Source organism: Spermophilus citellus (genome assembly GCF_964194105.1).
Source record: "Spermophilus citellus genome assembly, chromosome: 7".
Classification (NCBI taxonomy): Eukaryota; Metazoa; Chordata; class Mammalia; order Rodentia; family Sciuridae; genus Spermophilus; species Spermophilus citellus.
In genome coordinates, this window is record NC_138188.1 from 55,969,356 (window position 1) to 55,994,051 (window position 24,696).

The window sequence follows — 24,696 nt, forward strand, 5'->3', positions numbered from 1 at the left end:
AGACCTAGACGCATAAAAGAGCACATATTTATTGTCTTATAGTTCTACAAGAGCTAAAATTAAGGTGTTGGTAGGGCTGGCTTCCTTTCTGGAGGCAATGGACAGGGTCCATTTCCTTGATCATGTGGATTGTTGGCAGAATTCACTTTGTTGCAGCTGTATGTAGAACCTGAGGTCCCTATTTCCTTACTGACCATTTGTACCTTCTAACCGCCACCTGCATTCCCTGGTTTGTGATTCCCTTCCTGGATCTTTAGGCCAGTAACAGCAAATTGAGCTGCTCTTACTTTGATCTCTCCTCCTTCTCCATCCTCTAACCTAGCTAATAAAGGTGTGCTTTTAAGGACTCATGTAATCCAGATAAGTTTTACCATCTAAAGGTCCATGCCCTTAATCACATCTGCAAAATTCCTTTTGCTATTTAAGATACATATTTAAAATTTCTAGGGATTAGAGTATAGGTATCTTTGGGAGCCCATTATTTGGCATACCACAAAATTATATTAGGAAAAATAAAGCAATCAACTTGAGATTTTTAAAGTTTATTCATTTTTTCCTAAAGACTCAAATTCATATGAGGGCATAAACATATGAAACAATAATTTTACCACTTTTTAAGAGTAGTTTGAGGTCTGTGGTTTGGGTTTTCAAAGTTTTCTATCACTATGAAAAAGAAACTAAATAATAATTTAACCATGCTGTCACCCTATAAGAGCCAGGTCTTGGTAATGTGGTACTAGATCAACAAGGATATCCAAAATAAAATATTTTGAAGTTATTTAACAAGTTTCTTTCACAAAGGAAAAAAAGAACCAATATGAGTTATGATATCAAATAAAATACACATTTAATATTTTACCCTGTGAATTATACAAAAGCATTGAGATTATATAAAGAAAAAGAAAGTCATTGTTTTTTTATGAATATTTCCTAACAATAAGAAAAATTAGATTACAGACACCTTCTGAGAGCAATATATGAACATCTCAGAATACTGATAAAGAGTCCTCAAGGAACAATTTCAAATTGTCAAATCAATAGTCCCTAACAGATGATAAAGCAAATAATTAGAAATTGCCTAATGATCTACAAAAGAGTCTCAGAACTCTAAAGGGGGGAAGGGTGAAGAAGGGAATGCTAACTTAACTAAAGAAAGGAAAATAAAATTAGCAAGCAGGGAGAAAAGTGGCTTCGATTTGGTGGAATCCCGCCGGCTGAGTCCGCACTGAACCCCGGGCTGAGTACGGGATTTCAGACTTTCAGACAGGGAAGGAAGCGGTACAGTTCTATCCCCCACAACGGAAACTCCACCAAGGCAATCAGCGGCCACCATCTTGGAGAGCTGAAGTATCCACCGCCACTCTCCGACAGACTGCAACAATAAAATAGGTGTATGTCACTCAGCTCATCCCCTATACATCGGGGAATTCGCATAAAATCTCTCCTAGGCTTTCTGGGGGAGGGGGTATCAGAGTGAGTCAGCATAAAGACTACGGGAAAACTAGAGACACCTGACCTTCAACTCCCGCTCCCATCAGCAGCCAAAACGAAACCTGTCTAGCCAGCGCTGGGGGAGGGGCAAGCAGAAAAAATCAAAACGATAGAGTGCCGGGGATCCCAATAGCCAACTGTGGGACCCCGGAGATCCAGGCTGACTGATTCGCGCGGCCTGCCCCGCGGCTACAGAAGGCGGGGCGCCGCAGAGAAGCAATTAATTAGCAAGCAGGGAGAAAAGTGGCTGCAATTCTGTGGAATCCTGCCGGATGAGCCCGCACTGATCCCCGGGCTGAGTACGGGATTTCAGAGGGGGAAGGAAGCGGTACAGTTCTATCCCCCACAACGGAAACAAAACAATAGAGTGCCGGGGTTCCCAATAGCCACCCTCCACACCCAACAAATGGCAGGCCCAGAGTACAGTTTGAACTGCCGAGAGCCATCACTCAGGGGAAATCTGGTCTAGCAGGAGAAACCAAGACTAGCAGGAGAAACAAGGGGACTAGAGGCCAGGCCCTTGCGACTGGGCGGCTGGAAACCGCAGGCCCGCCGGCGACAGTTCACCCACTGCCCGCGTAACTGAGCGGTAGGAGAACGCCCGCCCGCCGGCTACCGACAGCGCAACTGGGTGGCTAGAGATCGCCCGCCCACCGGCAACAGCCGGCCCGCTGCCCGTGCAACTGGGCGGCTGGAGTCCACCCCCCCCCCGGGGCAACCGATCACCTGCCCGCTGCCTGTGATACTGGGCGGCTGGAGACCGCCCGCCTGCTGCGACCGGGAGCTGAAACCAAACAGAGACAGTCCAGTCACACACCCCCATTAGGACACCCCGGCAAGGAGCCTGGTGCCCGTCATAGCAGAGTAGTGACGTCACTGGAGCTCCGCTGTCGGAATTCCTTCCCAGCGGAATCCACGTTAGCAGGCATAGTTTAACAACACAAAGGAGAGACAACAGAGAAACAGAACCAAAACAAATCTATAGAAGAGAGCAGAAACATGGCAATCAAATAGAGCTGGAAAGTAACGTGAACAACATGAGAAAACAAGGGAAAAAAGGAGTACAAACAATGCAGGACAACTTAATTCTACAGGAGGACATAGAAACACCAGAAGCAGGGATAGGGAAAGAATTCAAGGCATACCTAGCTCGAATGGAAAGGAATATTAGAGACAACATGAGACAGCAAGTCCAAGCAATAAAAGTATATTTTGAAAATGAATTAAACAAACAAATTCAAATGGCAAAGAACGAGCTCTACGAGGAGATAGAGATATTAAAAAAATCAAACAATAATCCTAGAATTGCAGGAAACTATAAACCAAATTAAAAACTCAATCGAGAATATTAAAAATAGGCTTGATCAAGTAAAAGACAGAACATCAGATAATGAAGACAAGGTTTATCAACTTGAAAAGAATATAGTCAACACAGAAAAGATGCTTAAATCCCACGAGCAATCTATTCAAGAGATATGGGATGTCATAAAAAAACCAAATTTGAGAGTCATAGGGATAGAAGAAGGCATAGAGAATCAAACCAAAGGAATGGACAGCATATTAAATGAAATAATTCTAGAAAACTTCCCAGAGATGAAAGATGGAATGGATTGCCAAATCCTGGAAGCCTACAGGACCCCAAACATTCAAAACCATAATAGACCAACAGCAAGACATATAATTATGAAGATAGCTAACGTACAGAACAAGGAGAGAATATTAAAAGCTACGAGAGAAAGGAGGCAGATTACATTCAGGGGTAAACCAATTAGGTTAACGACTGATTTCTCATCTCAGACTTTGAAAGCGAGAAGATCCTGGAACAATGTATTTCAAACGCTGAAAAATAATGGATTCCAACCAAGAATACTGTACCCAGCAAAATTAAGCTTCAGATTTGACAATGAAATTAAAATCTTTCACGATAAACAAAAGCTAAAAGAATTCGTAGCAAGAAAACCAGCACTGCAAAGCATTTTGAGCAAAATACTACAAGAAGAGGAATTGAAAAATAGTGCCCAAAACTAACAGCAGGAGGTATCTCAGTAAAGGGGGAGGAAAATAACCAAAAAGTAAAACTAGCCAAACTAAAATAAATAAATAAAGAAGCATGACTGGAAGTACAAATCATATCTCAATTGTAACCTTAAATGTTAATGGCCTAAACTCACCAATCAAGAGACATAGGCTAGTAACCTGGATCAAAAAAACAAATCCAACAATATGCTGCCTTCAGGAGACTCATATGATAGGAAAAGACATACACAGGCTGAAGGTAAAAGGTTGGGAAAAATCATACCACTCACAGGGCCCTCGGAAGCAAGCAGGAGTGGCCATACTCATATCGAATAAAATCAACTTCAAACCTAAGTTAATCAAGAAGGATAAAGAAGGGCACTATATACTGTTAAAAAGAACCATCCACCAACAAGACATAACAATTATCAATTTGTATGCACCAAACAATCGAGCTGCAACGTTCATAAAACAAACTCTCCTCAAGTTCAAGAGTCAAACAGACCACAAAACAATAATTATGGGTGACTTCAACACACCGCTCTCGCCATTAGACAGATCCTCTAGACAAAAACTGAACAAAGAAACTATAGAACTCAACAGCACAATCAATAACCTAGACTTAACCGACATATATAGAATATATCAACCATCATCAAGTGGATACACATTCTTCTCAGCAGCACATGGATCCTACTCAAAGATAGACCATACATTATGCCATAAGGCAACTCTTAGTAAGTATAAAGGCGTGGAGATAATACCATGCACCATATCTGATCATAATGGAATGAAATTGGAAATCAATGATAAAAGAAGGAAGGAAAAATCCTACATCACATGGAAAATGAATAATATGTTACTGAATGATCAATGGGTTACAGAAGACATAAAGGAGGAGATGAAAAAATTCTTAGAGACAAATGATAATACAGACACAACATACCGGAATCTATGGGACACAATGAAAGCAGTTTTAAGAGGGCAATTCATTTCTTGGAGTTCTTTCCTCAAAAAAAGAAAAAACCAACAAATAAATGAACTCACACTACACCTCAAAAACCTAGAAAAGGAAGAGCAAAACAACAGCAAATGTAGTAGAAGACAAGAAATAATCAAAATTAGAGCAGAAATCAACGAAATTGAAACAAAAAAAAAAATTGAAAAAATTGATAAAACTAAAAGTTGGTTCTTTGAAAAAATAAATAAGATAGACAGGCCCTTAGCCATGCTAACGAAGAGAAGAAGAGAGAGAACTCAAATTACTAACATACGGGATGAAAAAGGCAATATCACAACAGACACTACAGAAATACAGAAGATAATTAGAAAGTATTTTGAAACCTTATATTCCAATAAAATAGAAGAAAGTGAAGATATCGATAAATTTCTTAAGGCATATGATCTGCCCAGATTGAGACAGGAAGACACACACAATTTAAACAGACCAATAACAAAGGAAGAAATAGAAGAAGCCATCAAAAGACTACCAACCAAGAAAAGCCCAAGACCGGATGGGTATACAGCAGAGTTCTACAAAACCTTTAAAGAAGAATTAATACCAATACTTTTCAAGCTATTTCAAGAAATAGAAAAAGAAGGAGCTCTTCCAAATTCATTCTATGAGGCCAACATCACTCTGATCCCGAAACCAGACAAAGACACTTCAAAGAAAGAAAACTACAGACCAATATCTCTAATGAACCTGGATGCAAAAATTCTCAATAAAATTCTGGCGAATTGAATACAAAAACATATCAAAAAACTTGTGCACCGTGATGAAGTAGGATTCATCCCTGGGATGCAAGGCTGGTTCAATATACGGAAATCAATAAATGCTATTCACCACATCAATAGGCTTAAAGAAAAGAACCATATGATCATCTCGATAGATGCAGAAAAAGCATTTGACAAAGTACAGCATCCCTTTATGTTCAAAACACTAGAAAAACTAGGGATAACAGGAACTTACCTCAACATTGTAAAAGCTATATATGCTAAACCTCAGGCTAGCATCATCCTAAACGGAGAAAAACTGAAGGTATACCCTCTAAAATCTGGAACAAGACAGGGATGCCCTCTTTCACCACTTCTATTCAATTTAGTTCTCGAAGTACTAGCCAGAGCAATTAGACAGACAAAAGAAATTAAAGGCATAAAAATAGGAAAAGAAGAAATTAAATTATCACTATTTGCGGATGACATGATAATATACTTAACAGACCCAAAAGGGTCTACAAAGAAGCTGCTAGAGTTAATAAATGAATTCAGCAAAGTGGCAGGTTATAAAATCAACACGCATAAATCAAAGGCATTCCTGTATATCAGCAGCAAAACCTCTGAAATGGAAATAAGGAAAACCACTGCATTCACAATATCCTCAAAGAAAATAAGACACTTGGGAATCAACCTAACAAAAGAGGTGAAAGATTTATACAATGAAAACTACAGAACCCTAAAGAGAGAGATAGAAAATCTCAGAAGATGGAAAAATGTACCCTGTTCATGGATAGGCAGAACTAACATCATCAAAATGGCGATATTACCCAAAGTTCTCTACAGGTTTAATGCGATGCCAATCAAAATCCCAACGGCATTTCTTGTAGAAATAGATAAAGCAATCATGAAATTCATATGGAAAAACAAAAGACCCAGAGTAGCAAAAGCAATTCTAAGCAGGAAGTGTGAATCTGGAGGTATAGCGATACCAGAGTTCAAACTGTACTACAAAGCAATAGTAACAAAAACAGCATGGTACTGGTACCAAAACAGGCAGGTGGACCAATGGTACAGAATAGAGGACACAGAGACTAATCCACAAAGTTACAACTATCTTATATTTGATAAAGGGGCTAAAAACATGCAATGGAGGAAAGATAGCATCTTCAACAAATGGTGCTGGGAAAACTGGAAATCCATATGCAACAAAATGAAACTAAATCCCTTTCTCTCACCATGCACAAAAGTTAACTCAAAATGGATCAAGGAGCTTGATATCAAATCAGAGACTCTGTGGCTGATAGAAGAAAAAGTTGTCTCCGATCTACATATTGTGGGGTCGGGCTCCAAATTCCTTAATAGGACGCCCATAGCCCAAGAGTTAATAACAAGAATAAACAAATGGGACTTACTCAAACTAAAAAGTTTTTTCTCAGCAAGAGAAACAATAAAAGAGGTAAATAGAGAGCCTACATCCTGGGAACAAATTTTTACCCCTCACACCTCAGATAGAGCCCTAATATCCAGAATGTACAAAGAACTCAAAAAAGTAAACAATAAGATAACAAATAACCCAATCAACAAATGGGCCAAGGACCTGAACAGACACTTCTCAGAGGAGGAAATACAATCAATCAACAAGTACATGAAAAAATGCTCACCATCTCTAGCAATCAGAGAAATGCAAATCAAAACCACCCTAAGATACCATCTCAGTAAGATTGGCAGCCATTATGAAGTCAAACAACAATAAGTGTTGGCGAGGATGTGGGGAAAAGGGTACACTTATACATTGCTGGTGGGACTGCAAATTGGTGAGGCCAATTTGGAAAGCAGTATGGAGATTCCTGGGAAAGCTGGGAATGGATCCACCATTTGACCCAGCTATCGCCCTTCTCGGACTATTCCCTGAGGACCTTAAAAGAGCGCACTATAGGGATACGGCCACATCAATGATTATAGCGGCACAATTCACAATAGCTAGACTGTGGAATCAACCTAGATGCCCTTCAATAGATGAATGGATAAAAAAAATGTGGCATCTGTACACAATGGAGTATTATGCAGCACTAAGAAATGACAAAATCATGGAATTTGCAGGGAAATGGATGGCATTAGAGCAGATTATGCTAAGTGAAGCTAGCCAAGCCCTAAAAACCAAATGCCAATGTCTTCTTTGATATAAAGAGAGCAACTAAGAACAGAACAGGAAGGAAGAGCATGAGGAAAAGACTAATAGTAAACAATGATGAATGGGGGGACAGAAAGGGAGAGAGAAGGGAAAGCATATGGAAATGGTAGGAGACCTTCAATGATACACAAAATTAGAAGAGGTTGTGAGGGGCAAGGGGGAGGAAAAAAAAAGGGAGAGAATTGAACAACAGCAGAGGAGGTAGAGCAGGAAGATGGGAGGGGAGGGGAGGGGAGGGGAGGGGGGATAGTAGGAGATAGGAATGGTAGCAGAATACAACAGTCACTAATATGCTATTATGTAAAAATGTGAGTGTGTAACAGATGTGATTCTGCAATCTGTATTTGGGGTAAAAATGGGAGTTCAAAACCCAATTGAGACAAATGTATGAACGATGATATATCATGAGCTCTGTAATGTTTTGAACAATCAATAAAAAAAAAGAAAAACAAAAAAAAAAGTAAGTAAAATAAAAGGAAATTATATATTTTACTAAAACACAATAAGGGATTTAAAACTTTTTACATTATTGGTATTCCTGGCAACAACTTATCAGAATGTGAATATTGGAGTTGGGTTTATGAGTTATCTATGAGTAGGAAAAAATATAAGCAAAATATTAGAAGAAAAAGCTGTACCATTTGTCCCCCAAATGGTGGGCAGAGGAAAAACCTCATAAGTGGATTTTCCCATGTGTACATGCTGCTGGAGCTTTTGCATGATTTCTGCATGTACACTATATAGAAAATATAAGACAGGAGAATCACAAGTTCAACAATAGCCTAGACAACTTAATGAGATTCTGCCTCAAAATAATAAAATAAAAAGGGGTTTTGGAGCTATAGCTCAGTGGCTAAGCACTCCTGGGTTCAATCCCTAGTACCAGCAAAAAAGAAAGAAAACATTTATAAAAAGTAAAATTCTCTGCTTTTAAACAGACTCAGATTTTTAGGTACCAGTATCATAATAAAGCAAATTCAAATTTGTGTATGCTGGTTTAAAAAAAAAAGAAAGAAAGAATTTCTGGTCATTAAAAAAAAAAAAAGTTGTTTATTTTTAACTTAACTAACCATATAGAAGTTTACTTAACCAACTTATTCCATGAAAACAAAGCACAAAGACATCTGAACATTTATCATTATTCTATTTCTTCTCGTTTTTTTCATAACAATTATAACCCTTACTATTAAACAACTGTTATTTAATCATCTGTTTACATTTTAGTACTCTAAGTAGAGGGTGAGGTACTATTGAAAACAAACATAGAAGTTATTCTCTAAATAGCCAATGAATAACATATGTGCTGAATGAATGAACAAGCAAGCCTGTGTTCCTAAAGCAAGCCTTCTTTCCAAAAGCTCAACCACCATTTTAACAAAACCTGACTTTAAAATTAAAAAATACATAAAAATGAATTAAAAGTCAAGAAATTTAGAAATATTTAAACTAATCTTCTCAAAAACAACCACGAAATTTACTAAGTATATTAATTTCATTAATAAATAGTCTAAATGTTAGGCTATTATAACTCTTTAAAAACTAGAACAATATATTTTCTCTGAACAAAAATTCTATAACATTTCCAGAATACCCATTACATGTTAGGTGTTGATTTTAAACAGAATAAAAATGAATTTTGTAACAGAAATCTAACTTTATATTATTAACTAAGTTTCTCAATTCTGGGCAAGATGGACTCATACCATAAAGGCAACAGTTCCTTTACTTTATGGTTTATACTTTGTTTTTAGCAAAGTTGGTTTTATAGAAATATGAAAATGTAATTTTAACTTTCTCATATCTTCATTATAAAGTCAGAAATGTATTCATGTAAAAGAAAATCTCTGAGGATTAAACTAAAAATTTTGGGTAAATTAGACTAAAATGATTGAACAATAGCAACCTATTGGTTTGGCTGCTTCCTGTCTCTTCCTTCATTTAGTAAGACCTGGCCCTCACCAATGAGTCCTATTTAAGTCTTCATTATCCTGTTTATAGAACCTACTACAACATGCCTAAACAAATCTGATGTGCCAGTGATCCCTTCCCTGGAGATATTTAAAATTGGAACCAAGATTTTTGACTCAGTATGCTCTCTCCAATAGAGGATAGGTACTTATGATGTCAGTTTACAGCATGTAAACTGAAAGGAGAAAAAAGGTCAGCCCAAAGGAAAGAAAAAAAAAAAGGACCTGGATATGTAGATACACAAAAAGGCAAAAGATAAGCACTCTACTTTTTGGTTCCTAGGGCCTATTAGTTATATTCTTTCCATGACATCTAGAATCTTTTCCTGTACCTTATAACCAATTCCCATTTTTGCTTCTATTTGTAACAAACTACAATAAAATGTAAAGTCTGAAGTCATAAGATCAGCCACATTTCTCCAACACTACTTGAGTTTTTCCTATTTCTGGCAGACCAAATACATTGTTGCCTCTTATACTAAAAAGCAAAGATACACACAAAAAACTAATACTTATGAAAGAACAAGTATGCTCAGTGTCTCTGAAAAAGGCATCAGAATTGCAGAGTTGAAAGAAGAGATCATTGAGCCCTAACAATTTATTGTAGGTAAATATTGTGGTTTAGATCGAGAATGTCCCCCAAAAGCTTATGTATGTCCCTTCTGGAATGTTCCTAAGACAGCAATGTCCAGAAGTGGTGCTTTTGGGAAGTGACTGGCTCTAACCTCACTGACGGATTAAACCATTTGATGGATTAATAATTTGAATGTACAACTGGGAGGAAGTGGAAACTGTAAGCAGATGGAGCATACTAGGTCACTAGGGGCATGCCCTTAAGGACTATATCATGTGCCTGGCCCCTTCCTCTCTGTCTCTCCCTCCTTCCCTCCCTCTCTCCCTCCCTCCCTCAGCTTTCCAACTGCCATGAGCTGAGCAGCTTTTCTCTGCCATGCCCTTTCAATATAATTAATTGTCTCACCTCAGGCCCAAAGCAATGGAGCCAGCTAAGGATGAACTGAAACCTCTGAAACTGTGAGCTAAAATTAAACCTATGCTCCTCCAAGTTGTTTGCATCAGATATTTTGGCCACAGCAATGAAGAGCTGATTAACACAATGAGGAATTAAAGGTCCAGAAGAACACTTCCACTTTGTAAATTCACCACTGGAGTTGACTCCAAAGTTCTACAAAATGCTATTCCTACATTAAAATAAAATTAAAAATTAAAACAAAATAATAAAATTTAATTTAATTTAAAAATAAAAAAGCAACTGAATATGCACAATATAAAGAACAAAAATTGAGACGATTTCTATAAAGTTTCTATAAAGTATCAACGAATGATACATCCCTTTAAGGAAAGACATCAGGTTTTTTTCCTTCTGTATTAAATTATTTATGCATGCAAGTATTTCCAAGAAGGGAAATAAATATTTAAATTAAAAACAATGACCATAATAACTGACTCCTCCATGTCAACCACATTATTCTCTCTTTTTTTATTATTTATTTATTTATTTTTTTAGGTGAACACAATATCTTTATTTTGTTTCTATGTGGTGCTGAGAATCAAACCCAGTGCCTCACATATGCTAGGCGAGTGCACTACCACTTGAGCCACATCCCAGCCCCACATTCTTCTCTTCACTACCCTGTGTAATTATATTCCTTACATTGAAAGGATTCTCAAAGGCACAATCTTTGGCCAAGTTCAATAATTCATAAAATTGCATGTTCAAAATTTAAGTTTAAGTCAAAGAGAAAACAGATGCCTTTCTTTGAGGGATATTAATTGATTTTTTTATTTTTTATTTTTAGTTATAGATAGACACAATAACTTTAGTTAGATTTATGTGGTACTAAGGATCAAACCCAGTGCCTCACATGTGCTAGGCAAGTGCTCTACCACTAAGCCACAACTAACTGATTTTTAAGAAGAATATTCTGGGGGCTGGGGATGTGGCTCAAGCGGTAGTGCGCTCACCTGGCATGTGCAGGGCGCTGGGTTCGATCCTCAGCACCACATAAAAATAAAATAAAGATGTTGTGTCCACCGAAAACTAAAAAATAAATATTAAAATAAAAGAAGAATATTCTGTCTCATATGTAATTAGCAAATTACAGAGTGCCTTAAATTATGTTACTTGATAATGAAAAGTTACATATGGCAGTAAGACCAGTTACTGTAGATGATAAATTATTGCAATTATTTTAATTGAATGGAAAAATGAATAAACAGAGGTAAGTCTTTTTTTATAATGAATGGATATTCAAAGAGAAAATGAGAATCAAGAAGTTTTCTATTACACAAGCAATAGCACCACCTGCTGATAAATAAAAGCAACAATGTCAATTTATTAAGAAGACACCAAAGGTAATTATATATTCAGATCTTTTCTCTTGAATTCTATTAACATAATAAAACTCATTAATATGTTCTGGATATTTACTTATATATAACTATGTTAATTTGAATAATGCATTTCTTAAAAATCAAAGATAAAAACAAAATTTATTATGGAACCGAAGAAAAAAGTATGGTACTATGGCTCTAATTTTTATTCTACAAGTAATTCACTGTACCATAATTTATTATGCTAACCACCCAGAAGTGTATATTTATTTTGTACAGTTGTTTTTATAATCCTTGATTATACCTAAAAATTGTTGTCTCACTTTCCCAGTTTAATTTTTATAGCATTCATGATGTTCCTTTTATTTATTTTTGTTTATACTTTTTTATCTACTGAAATAAAAAGAAGGCATTTGTATTTCTTTGCTTGTGAAGTATCTGTTTATTTCATTTGCCCATTTATTAATTGGGTTATTTGTTTTTTCAGTGCTAAGTTTTTTTGATTTCTTTATATACTCTGGATATCCTCTGTCCGAATAATGTTATGGTTTAGATATGAGGTGTCCCCAAAAGCTCATATGTGAGGCAATGCAAGAAAGTTCTGAGGTGAAATGACTGGGTTATGAGAGTCAGTGCGTTAATCCCCTGATAGGGATTAATTTGGTGGTAACTGTAGACAGATACAGTATAACTGAAGAGATGGTTCATGAGCATGCCTTTGGGGTTTATATTTTGTTCTTGGTGAGAAAAGCTCTCTTTCTCTGTTTCCTGGTGCCATGTAATGAACTGTTTTCCTTGACCACATCCTTCTGCCCCAATGTTCTGCCTCACCTTGGGTCCAGTGTAATGGAGTCAGTCATCTATGGACAGAGACCTCTGAAACCGTGAATCCCCAAATAAACTTTTCCTCTTATAATTATTCTTGCCAGGTCTTTTTGTCATAGCAGTGAAAATGCTAACTAAAACAAATAGCTAGCAAAGATTTTCTCCCATTCTGTAGGTTCTCTCTTTATACTATTAACTGTTTCTGTTACTGTGCAGAAGCTTTCTTATTTGATGCCATCCCATTTACTAATTCTTGGTATTGTTTCCTGAGGTTCAGGAGTCCTATTGAGGAAACTGTTATCAGCACTTATATGGTGAAGTGTTGATCCTACATTTTAATGGTTACAAAGTTTCTAGTGTAAATCATAGGTCTTTAATCCAATCTGGGTTGGCTTTTGTGCAGGGTGAGAAACAACTTGAGGACAAATCTTTACATTTTATTTTTTTAAATATTTTAAACCCAATTTTCTAGGACACTGGCTGATTCATAGTATGAATTTAATGCTTATTGAATAAAAGAACATACATTTAAAATGTTAAGTCTCAAGTATTAAAAATTTTTATAACAGTTCATTCAGTTTATTTTTCTAGAATTATTAACATTATAAGAAAAGGTATTGTGCTTAGTGAGGTTAATTTTTAATTGTTATTAACTTAATCTCTCAAGTTTCTAAAACCTTAAAATATTTTTAATCAGGGCTGGGGATGGGGCTCAGCAGTAGCGCACTTGCCAGGCATGTGTGAGGAGGCACTGGGTTCGATTCTCAGCCCCACATATAAATAAATAAAATAAAGGTCTATCAGCAACTTTAAAAAAATTTAAAAATATTTTTAATCAACAGGCAAATTAAAATTATCATTTAAATTCACTTATTAACAAATAATTTAATATTGACTATATTGTATAGATAATAAGGAATCTTTAAGCTATAAAATCTTATAAACTAGGGAGTCAAAATAATATATGTAAAACTAAACTGGACAACGTAAGTGCAAAATACATTGTGAAAATGAGACCACATAATTCTATAGCAGCATCATTAATAAAAAACCTGAGGTACAGGTCATTAAGTCCAAAACCAAAACAAAAAATATCCTTAAGTAATAAGATAATTTAACATCCGGATATTATAGCTAAGGGAAAAATAAAGAGACATAAGGTGAGAGAAAGTTTGGAAAATAAACTTTAGATTGACTATAGAAGGCATGAGAAAGTCAAACATGAGATAGGTCTTAAAGAACAGAAAGAATTCCACTTAGTATAAAACAGAGGAGAGAATATGCGATAAAAAGAGTGAGGATGTTAGGGGCAGGCAAGATTCATGAGCCAGTATTCAACCTGATTTGAGCACACATACAAATTAGAGAGTTGGAGAGGAAAAGACTGAATGGATTTAATGGTACCAGGTTTCAGAGAGCTTCCAAAGCCAGGCAGAGGGCTAAAATTTTATGTGATGAAAAACAAGTAACCAGAAAACTAATACATCATTTAAAAAGCTCTAAAGGTTCTAACTACCTTGTTTTGCATTTGAAGAAAATGAGCCATGGAACAATAATATGATTTGCTTATATTTAGAAATAGTATGGAAAAGCCCTATTGCTATAATTTGGATCTTAGATCCTTTAACAGGGAGATAGTGGAACCTTTAGAAGGTAGGGCCTTGTGGTAGGGCCTTGTGGTAGGTCCTTAGGGAGGTCTTCTGGTCACTGGGACCATATCCCCAGCAGGGTACTGTCAGACTCCAGCCAGTCCTTTCTCTTTTGCTTCTTAGATGATGAGGTGAGTGGATTACTCTACCACATACTCCTGCTGCTATATCATAGGCTCTTTTAGACATGGAGCCAATTAATCCTGGACTGGAACCTCCACAAGTACAAGCCAAGATAAATCTTTTCTCTTCATGATTATCTCAAGTATTTTTTATACTGATGAAAAGTTGATTAACAAGTCTAAACTATTTTTACCCCAAACTGCCACTGTTTGGGGGCATTCTTCAAGAACAATAGATAAATATTGTTAAGCCTGGTTGTTTGCCTAGATTTCAATGAGAAGAAAGGAATAGTATCAAGAGTAAAAATTCTCCCACACTTTCAAAAGTGACCTTTTTTTTTTTTTTTTTGAGATATTAGGGATTAAACCCAGGGCTTTCTACCATTGAGTTATATCCATAGTCTTTTTTATTTTTTATTTTTTGAGACAGGGTCTCACTGCCTAGACTGACCTCCTAAATCACTGGGATTACAGGCATGTGCCACTATACCTGACTCAAATATAAATTCTTAACAAAAAGAAATATGTACTTTGGTTTCAAAATGACCAGTTTTTAAATTTACTATTAATTTTATGCAAAAATATGACTAACATTTTATATGAAACATACCAATAGCAAAAACATTTAAAACTCTATTTTCCATATTGAATGGGCAAAAATTTTAATATTTCACCATCTTTCACAATCATGCTCAAAACAAACATTTCCAGAAAGACAATGTGTAGAGAACATATCCATTCTTTAAACTTACAGTTTGGTTTCATAAATCTAGAATTGATTGAATCAGTATATTAAGACAAATCAGAAATTTACAGCTAAATGCATTCATTAAGGGATATTAATGTTAAAGAGTGTTTGCCTGATGTGAGGGAGGGTCTGGATTCAATCTCCAGCACTGCAGAAAGAAGGAAGGAAGAAAGGGCATTCACTGAAAATGTTTCTTTTTTAAGGACTGAGAACCAGGTGTGTGTGCATGACCACATTTATGACAGTACATGTGTAATTCCTCACAACTATAACTTACCCCAGTTTTATCACACAAGCGTAAAGTATGAAACGATCCAACAGCAAATAATTCTCCATCTGGAGCCCAGGCAACTGAGGTAATAGGATGCTCATGGGGTTGTGAACTGTATAGGAGGCGGCCATAACTATCCCACACCTATAAAAGCAAAAAAATTTTAAAGTCTTATAATAATCACAACATTGCTATAAACAAGTTTGTCTTCTAATAAGGTAGCACATAAAGTTTAAGAAATGACCACCTTATGATATTAGTAATTAAATGTCTTTACTACTATACAATAGAGAGGGGAAAAAGCTGTATTCCTTGAAACCAAAATACATTGAAAATATTTTAAAACATTATTATAATTTTCAGATTTTATAAACCTTGGATTAAACATTAAACCTACCCATTCTAATCCATATATATACTAAAATAAAATTGAACCCCTATCTCTCACCCTGCATAAAATTCAATTCAAGGACTTAGGCATTACACCAGAGATCCTGTGCCTACTAGAAGAAAAAGCAGGCCCAACTCTCCATCATGTCGGCTTAGGAACTGACTTCCTCAATAAGACTCCTAAAGCAAAAGAAGTAAAATCAAGAGTCAATAAATGGGATGGAATCCAACTAGAAAGCTTCTTCACAAAGGAAACAATAATGTGAGCAGACAGCCTACAGAATGGGAGAACATCTTTGCCACCTACACCTCACATAGAGCAATAATCTCCAGGATATATAAAGAACTCAAGAAACAACACACAGGAAAAAAAAAATACAATCAATAAATGGGCTAAGGAACTGAATAGACACTTCACAGAAGAAGTATTACAATCAATCAACAAATATAGGAAAAATGTTTAACATCTCTAGCAATTAGAGAAATGTAAAAATCAAAACTACATTGAGATTCCATCTCACTCCAGTAAGAATGGCAATTATCAAGAATACAAGCAACAATAAATGTTGGTGAGGATGTAGGGGAAAAGTACATTCACACATATTGCTGTTAGGACTGCAAATTGGTGCAATCATGATGGAAAGCAGTATTTAGATTCCTCAGACATTTAACCCTGTTACCCCACTCCTTGGTTTATACCCAAAGAACTTAAAATCAGCATGCTACAGTGTGACAGCCACATAAATGTTTATGGCAGCTCAATTCACAATAGCCAAACTATGGAACAAACCAAGATGCCCTTCAACAGATGAATGGATAAATAAAATGTGGTATACATACACAATGGAATATTAGTCATAAAAAAGAATGAAATTATGGCATTTGCAGGTAAATGGATGAAGCTAGAGAATATGATGCTAAGCCAAATAAGCCAATCCCACAAAACCAAAGGCCTAATGTTTTCTCTGATAGGCAGATGCTAATTCATAATAAGGGAGTAGGAGCTAGGGAAGAATAGAAGTATTTTGGGTTAGACAGGGGGGTGAAGGGAGGGAAGGCGATACGGGGGTAGAAAAGATAGTAGAATGAATCAGATATTATTACCCTAGTGCATATATGATTACACAAATGGTATGATTCCCATCATGTACAACTAGAAGAAAAAAAGTTTTATTCCATTTATGTATGATGTGTCAAAATGCATTCTACTGACATGTATAGCTAATTAGAACAAATTTTTTAAAAATCAATAAATGGGATGGCATCAAACTAAAAAGCTTCTTCACAGCAAAGGAAACAATCAAGAACGAAAGAGAGAACCTACAGAATGGGAGACCATTTTTGCATTAATTTCCAGGATATATAAAGAACTCCAAAAACTTAACACCAAAAAAAAAACAAATAACCCAATCAACAGATGGGCTAAGGAAGTGCCCAGACACTTCACAGAAGAAGAAATACAAATGGTCAAAAAAAATATGAAAAAATGTTCACCATCTCTAGCAATTAGAGAAACACAAATTAAAACTACACTTAGCCAGGCATGGTGGCGCACGCCTATAATCCCAGAGGCTAGGAAGGCTAAGAAGGAGGATCATGAGTTCAAAGCCAGCCTTAGCAAAAACGAGGCGCTAAGCAACTCAGTAAGACCCTGTCTCTAAATAAAATACAAAATAGGACTGGGGATGTGGCTTAGTGGTCAAGTACCCCTGAGTTCAATACACGGTACCAAAAAAAAGAAGAAAATACACTGAGATTCCATTTCACTCCACTTAGAATGGCAATTATCAAGAATACAAGCAACAATAAGTGCTGACAAGGATATGTGGGAAAGGTACAGTCATACACTGCTGGTGGGACTGCAAATTGGTGCAACTACTCTGGAAAGCAGTATGGAGATTCCTTAGAAAACTTGCAATGGAACCACCATTTGACCCAGTTATTCCTCTCCTTTATACTCAATGACTTAAAATGAGCATACTACAGTGATGCAGCCACATCAATGTTTGTAGCAACTCAAATCACAATAGCTAAGCTATGGAACCAACCAAGGTGCCCTTCAACAAATAAATGGATTTTAAAATGTGGTATATATACACAATGGAATATTATTCAGCCATAAAGAATGAAATAATGGCATTTGTGGCAAATGGATGGAACTGGAGACTATCATGCTAAGTGAAATAAGCCAGTCCCTACAAACCAAAGCCTGAATGTTCTCTCTGATATGTGGATGCTAACATATAATAAGGATGGGGAGAGAAGAATAGAAGTTCACTGGATTACACAAAAGGGAATGATAGGAAGGGAGGAAGGATAAAAACAGTAAAGACAGTAGAATGAATTAGACATACCTATCCTATATTCATATATGAATACATGACCAATAAAACTCCAGAACATGTACAACTGCAAGAATGGGATCCTAATTAGAACAAGTTCCACTCCCTGTCTGTATGTCAAAACAAAAAAATGTTTTCAATATGTTAAAAAAAAAAACCTCCACATTCTAAGTTCTTTAAATTTAATAGTAACATTTTGAGATGTCTAGTATTTTGTTTGAGTTTATAAAATTTCTCTAAAAGAATTTATTTCAATTAAAGTTCCTGTAAGTTACTTTAATCTTATTTTGGGGATACACATCAGTAGTAGAGTGCTTCCTTGACCTGGATTTAATCCTCAGCACCACAAATAAGGGGAAAATAAGTCTTATTCTTCCCCATAAATAATTTTGTTCTGAAACTGATTAATGTTCAGTAAACCAACAGGGTTTGTTTCTAAAAATTTAAATGAGCTGATTTAAACTAAAATAAAAATAGGGGTTATATTAATGTTGCTACTTATTAAATCAAATTCTATAGGCCAATGAGACAGTTATTACAGTAGAACTTTAAAATACCTTTTAAAATTAGAAAATAATTTGCAAAATTGTTAGAGTTAAAAGTAATACCTAATATGGGGCTGGAGTTGAAGCTCAGTGGTAGAGTGCTTGCGTAGCATGTGTGAGGCACTGGGTTCAATTCTCAGCACCAAATATAAATAAGTAAATAAAATAAAGGTCTATGAACAACTAAAATATATATTTTAATTTTTTAATATTTAATTTTTAATTATAACTGGACACAACATCTTTATTTTATTTATTTGTTTTTATATGGTGCTGAGGATTGAACCCAGGGCCTCGCAAGTGCTAGACCAGCACTCTACCACTGAGCTACAATCCCAGCCCCAAAATATTTTTTAAAACAAGTAATACCTAATGTAAAAGAATAAAATAATATTCTTAAATGCTAAATACTTTTTGCCTAAATTTGATTCTCTCAAGCAGATGACAAGCCTGAACATTACATACCTTATATTTACAATCTTCACCAGCAGATAAAATAAGATCATTGACTGAATTCCAATCAACTTTTAAAATAATGCCATCATGAGCTTTCCACTATGGGGGCAAAAAAATAAGATATTAATTATAACTTTAAAAGTGATGTCTATTTTTATAAGAAAAGAAACTTTACCTCTTTTCTTTTTCTCACTATATTGCCTATGCTAGCTTTGAACTCCTGGGCTCAAGTGATCCTCCTGCCTAAGTCCCCTATATAGCTGGAACTATAGGGACACACTGTCATACCCAGCTCTTTTCCTCTTTCTCACGATTCTTTTACCATCTTCTCCAGAATTCTTATCTTACTGTTTGATTTCTAACTTATATCAGTGAAAGCACCTAGCACCATGACATCGACTTTATGGCTTTCATCCCCATGAATTTGCTCAGTTGCCTAGACTCAAGATGGAAAATCACTTGCTGCTCAACTTTTTGTATTTGTGTGATAACACTGGAATAAAAATATATACTCCAAAATATCAGGCGTATCTAAATCTTGTTATCTTCTTTGTATATTTGATCCCACTATTGAAACTGCTTTATGCTTGTTTACTAATTCCCTTTTTCTTTGTTTTTTTTTTTTCCCCTGTTTTGGGAAACCAAAAAAAAAACTCTATTTTTTTTTTTTTTTGTTCTTCTTGTTGTCTTTCTTTTTCATAAACATCTTCTTTAGTACCCTCTTCATTCTCTTCTGTATACTCCCATAAGTTTCTTTCTCTTTACCTTTGACTTTGGTTCATAATTAGACTACTTAGAATCTTCTGTTGCATTTATGATATAATTTAAAAAGTCTTTCACACATAAAAATATTGTGTGTACATATATATATATACATACATACATATATATATATATACATGTATATTCTCTCTATATATATATAGAGAGAGAGAGAGAATATACATGGAATACATATACATGGATATGTATAAGTCACCCAGAAATTGGCAAACTAGAAAGTAAACATGGAAACCTTGGTCTTAAATGTAATTCATGTCTCCATTTAGTTATTATTACACATGTCATTAAGTGCTAACGTAGGCAGAATAATATAAGAAAAAGGAATTAACTTTCCTTGAAGATTTCAGGGTATATTTCAAATGTCTGAGCCATTTAAATTCATATTAGATTTTAAGGGGTTTCTCTTTAGATCCTTTACAATTTTTGTCATTAATATAAACAGAAGAAAATATTAAATTACGATCAAACAATATCAAAGATAAGCAATGATTTATAGCTTGCTTTATTCAGAATTGCAAAATTACACATTTTTAAAAACAAATGTTTTGGTAATGCATGTTTTAATGCAATAGTTCTCACAATTAACTGTGAGAATCAATCCAATATCCTGAAATAAATGAAAACATTACAGAGACATACAGATATACACACACACATAGATGATCTCAAGAGATTCTTTTCAACGTTACAAAATAAATTTTTACACATTCAGAATTCATGAACAACTACTTTACTGAATGCTTGAATGGATAAATTTGAGGGTAAGTTAATTATATCTCTTTTAAAAAGGTAAAAAAAACTATGAACAAAACATGAATTAAATTTTCTTTATAAAATTTCAGGTACTAGCTTATATGTTACGTAGACATTTATATATTACATATAATTCACAGAAAACTTTCAGTGATTTCTCAACTTATTGGGCATTTTATTAAATCCCTTTGAACAACAAACACCTTAAAGGTAGGAACTATGCTCCCTTTCTTTCTCTCTCTCTTTTTTCCTTTCTTTCTAAATAAATTTAGGACAACTATTTTTTATCTGTGTGTGTGATATTAGGGATTGAACCCAGAGCATCATGCATGTGTGAGGCACTGTGTTACATCATAAACACATAAAAGTAAAATAAAGGTATTGTGTTCACCCACAACTAGAAAATAAATATTTAAAAGTAAACAAGTTCTAGATGTGTCTAGAAGGTCTTTTAAACTGCATTCCACAAACAAGAATTAATAAAGCATTTCCTTTTACATACAATCTAAATTCAAATGTGTTTATGCTCAAGGAAATTGCTGCAGGTTTAGTTTCCCAAAAGGAATTTGCATTAACTTGCTACTTATATTTTAACTCCTTTTTTACTATAGCTGAATTTTGATAATGAATACTTTTCCTTCTCTCCATCACCTTCTAGCTCAAAGGTTCTACCAAATCCCTAAACTACATTCAAACCGATCAATGGTGAAAGAAGCAATTCCAGACATAAGCAGTTTCATTTATATAGCCTAACTGCAAATATCTAAATTCACATAACCAGAAACTAAAAGTTTAAGGTATAAACTAAAAGATTCAACTTGTTTGTTTTTACTATATAATTTCATAGCAGATTTTCAGAGTGTAAGTAATTGGTATGAAAGGACTTTGACTAGTCTTCTTTTCTCAGATTCTTCTCTTTGCTCAAATTCCTTACCTTAGTTGCATAGGGACTTATATCTTCTATTGCGTGTTTTTTTCCCACAGTTCTTAGAGTGCTCTACATGCAGTAAAAATGTAAATGCTGTTGACTATAAGAAAAATTTATTTTCTCTCCTTACTCCCTGAAATCTACCTTAACTATTGAATCTAATGCTTCTTAAAATACTTTTATACCCACTATAATCTGTCAGTCTCCATCACCAAATTCCTTGCCCAGGAACTAGTCATTCTACATCATTTTTTTTCTGACCTCCCTAGTTGATTAAAAGGTAGAGATGGTATATTAACTCATAAATAACATAATAGCATATATTAAAACTACTCTTTTTTTGGCAGTACTGAAATTGAACACACGCCCTTACCACATAGTTACATGCTGAGCCCTTTTTTTGAACTTTATTTTGAGGGTCTCGCTACATTGCCCTGGCTGGCCTTGAAGTTGCTATTCTCCTGCATCAGATTCCTGAGCAGCTGGGATTACAGGCATATGCCATTTTGTCTAGCTATAATTACTCTATATTGAATACTTACTATATGCCAGGCACTGTCCTATGAACTTTATAATTTAACTCATTTAATCCTCATAATAATCCAAATAAGTAGGTATTGGCATCACCAACTAAGATACCAAAAAGCTGATGCCCAAGGATATTTCATAACTTACCTAGGGTAAGGGAAGATGTGAACTCAGGTGACTGACTAGAAAGCTTATGTTCTTATTACTAAATTATGATGTGTCATTATCAACATATGAAGAAAATCATTCTCTTTTCTTTTTTGAGGGATTGAATTCTGAGGCACTTAACCACTGAATCAGAGTCACAACCCCAGCCCTTTTTATTTTTGAGACAAAGAGTTTGAACTTGCAATCTTCCTGCCTCAACCTCCCCAAGCACTGGGATTACAGGTGTGTGCCACCATGTCCAGCTTCATTCTGCCTTTTAACACTGGAATCAAATAACAAAATCTTGATAAAGGCTTATAAGTTTTCCATTCATTTATCTGACCTTGACCTGTCTCAATGGCCCTTTTTTTTTTTTTTTTTTTGCTTGCTTTTATATGGTTCTCTACTTGCCCCTTTATCTCATATTTCTGAACATTTTCTGCTTCCTGGGCTTAGAACAACCTTCCCTCTTCTCCTTTAAGATTCGGCTCCTAACTAAAGTCTTCTTTCTGAACAGTACAAAAGAAAATGTGAGCTCAACACTTATCCTTAAGATAAATGCTCTCTATGTTATTTGAAAAGTTATATATACATTATTTGTTCTAAGTATTATATTGACAACTCCTCCACTCTGAAAATACTAAGAATGCTAGGCTGTAGGAAACAGTTCAAGTATTTTAACAGATGATGAAGATGATGATGATAAAAAACAAAGTCTAAGCAAGCTCTTAAAGTTTCATGATTTTGTTTTATTTTGTGTCAACTATATATATAACTCTCTATATATAACTATATATTTGTGGTTGACTGCTAAACTTAAACATAACCCAGTAGTGCCAAATCTTACAATTCAATAGCTCAAAACATGTTTATGATATACTGGTATAATGTAAGTTGGAATAAGGGGGAAATGAACTTTGCCAGAAACATAAACAGATATTCCTATTCTATTATTAAGACTGATAAGACCACACACTTAAATCCTTTAGACTAAAAAGACCACCCAGAAGAAAGCACCCTCTACCTTAGCAGATAGGCAGATCCTGATGTTAATTTTAAAATGCCTAAGAAGTACCTGTAAAATTTTAGCATTTGGTTGAAGAGGTTTAATGATCAGCTGTTTTCCTGCTGTATAAAGAACCTTTTCTGAATCAGGGCCCCATGCTACTGAATACACTGGTGTTCCTGTAAAAAAGAAGAAACAAAAATGACTGAAAAACTTTCACTATTATGCCTTATAAAAAGGGAGACTATTAAGAGAATCAATAAAGCAATCTGGTATGTTATTTCATCTTTTCCTACTTAATGGTCCTTTCAAACTAGAGAATAGCCTGATATTAAAATACAGACTGAGTTAATACTGACCATTAAAAATCTACTGTAAGCCACTGACATGTTGTTTTTTGGTTTTTAAATTCATTTTTATTGGTGTACTATAATTTTAAATAATAGTGAGATTCATTATGCCATATTCATATGCATATAATTTGATCAATTTCATCCCCCAGCTCCTTTTACTTCCTTTTTCCCTCCCCTCCATCCACTTACAATATTCTATTCAAAGTCCCTTCCATTATTCTTATCACTACTTTAATTAGCACATTATAATTATTTGTATAAGCAGTATTTGTTAAGGTATATTCATGCAAGGATATAGGATAATTTGGAAGATTTCTTTCTTCAGTGCTTCCCCATTTCCTCCCCTCTGGAGCCCTTCCTCTACTCTTTTGATCTTCTAATTTTGTAAGATCCACTTTTTTTTTATTTTATTTTTTTCTTTCTATCTTCTACATAGGAAGAAAACATTCAACACTTGACTTTCTGAGTTTGGCCTATTTCACTTAGCATGAAGTTCTCCATTTCCATCCAATCAGAAAATTTTCATTCTTCCTCATGGCTGAATAAAACTCTATTGTTTATAAATGACATACTAAAATTTTTTCTTTTCCAACCTTTTTATTAGTACATTATATTTGTACATACTGATGGAATTTGTTGTTACATATTCATACATGCACATGATACATAATATAACATTATAATTTGGCCAATATCATTCCTTAGCACTTTCCCCTACCTCCTCACTTCCCACTTCTCTTTTCTCTACTGATCACTTTTTGATTTTCATGAAATCCACCCCCCTCTCCTTTCTTTTCCTTTTTCCTCTCTAGCTTCCACATATGAGAGAAAACATACAACCATTAAACTTCTGAGTTTGATTTATTTAGTTCAACATAATGATCTCTAGTTCATCCATTTTCCTGCAAATGACATTTTTCCTATGGCTGAATAAAACTCCATGACATTTTCTTTATTCATTCATCCAACATACTATATTTTTAACTAATTTGGATCTTGCTGAGAAAATATGGAGTTCTCAGAAATTTCAGATAGTACACTATCAAAATATATAAAATATACTTCATTTTTAAAGGTATCAACACATATTAGAAAAGTCATGATTTATGATTTC

At 34.9% G+C, this 24,696-nt stretch overlaps 1 protein-coding gene across 3 annotated transcripts in view; it reads right to left on the minus strand.

The window, feature by feature from the left end:
* Positions 1-24,696, minus strand: part of IFT80 (intraflagellar transport 80) — a 142,633-nt gene that overhangs the window by 68,242 nt on the left and 49,695 nt on the right. For all 3 annotated transcript variants that reach the window (XM_081302445.1, XM_081302446.1, XM_081302444.1), the window contains 3 exons: positions 23,299-23,408; positions 19,094-19,183; positions 15,358-15,495 (listed from right to left, as the gene is read on the minus strand). In XM_081302445.1, the coding sequence (XP_081158571.1) occupies positions 15,358-15,495; positions 19,094-19,183; positions 23,299-23,408 (338 nt within the window). The remainder of the gene's footprint in view (positions 1-15,357; positions 15,496-19,093; positions 19,184-23,298; positions 23,409-24,696) is intronic.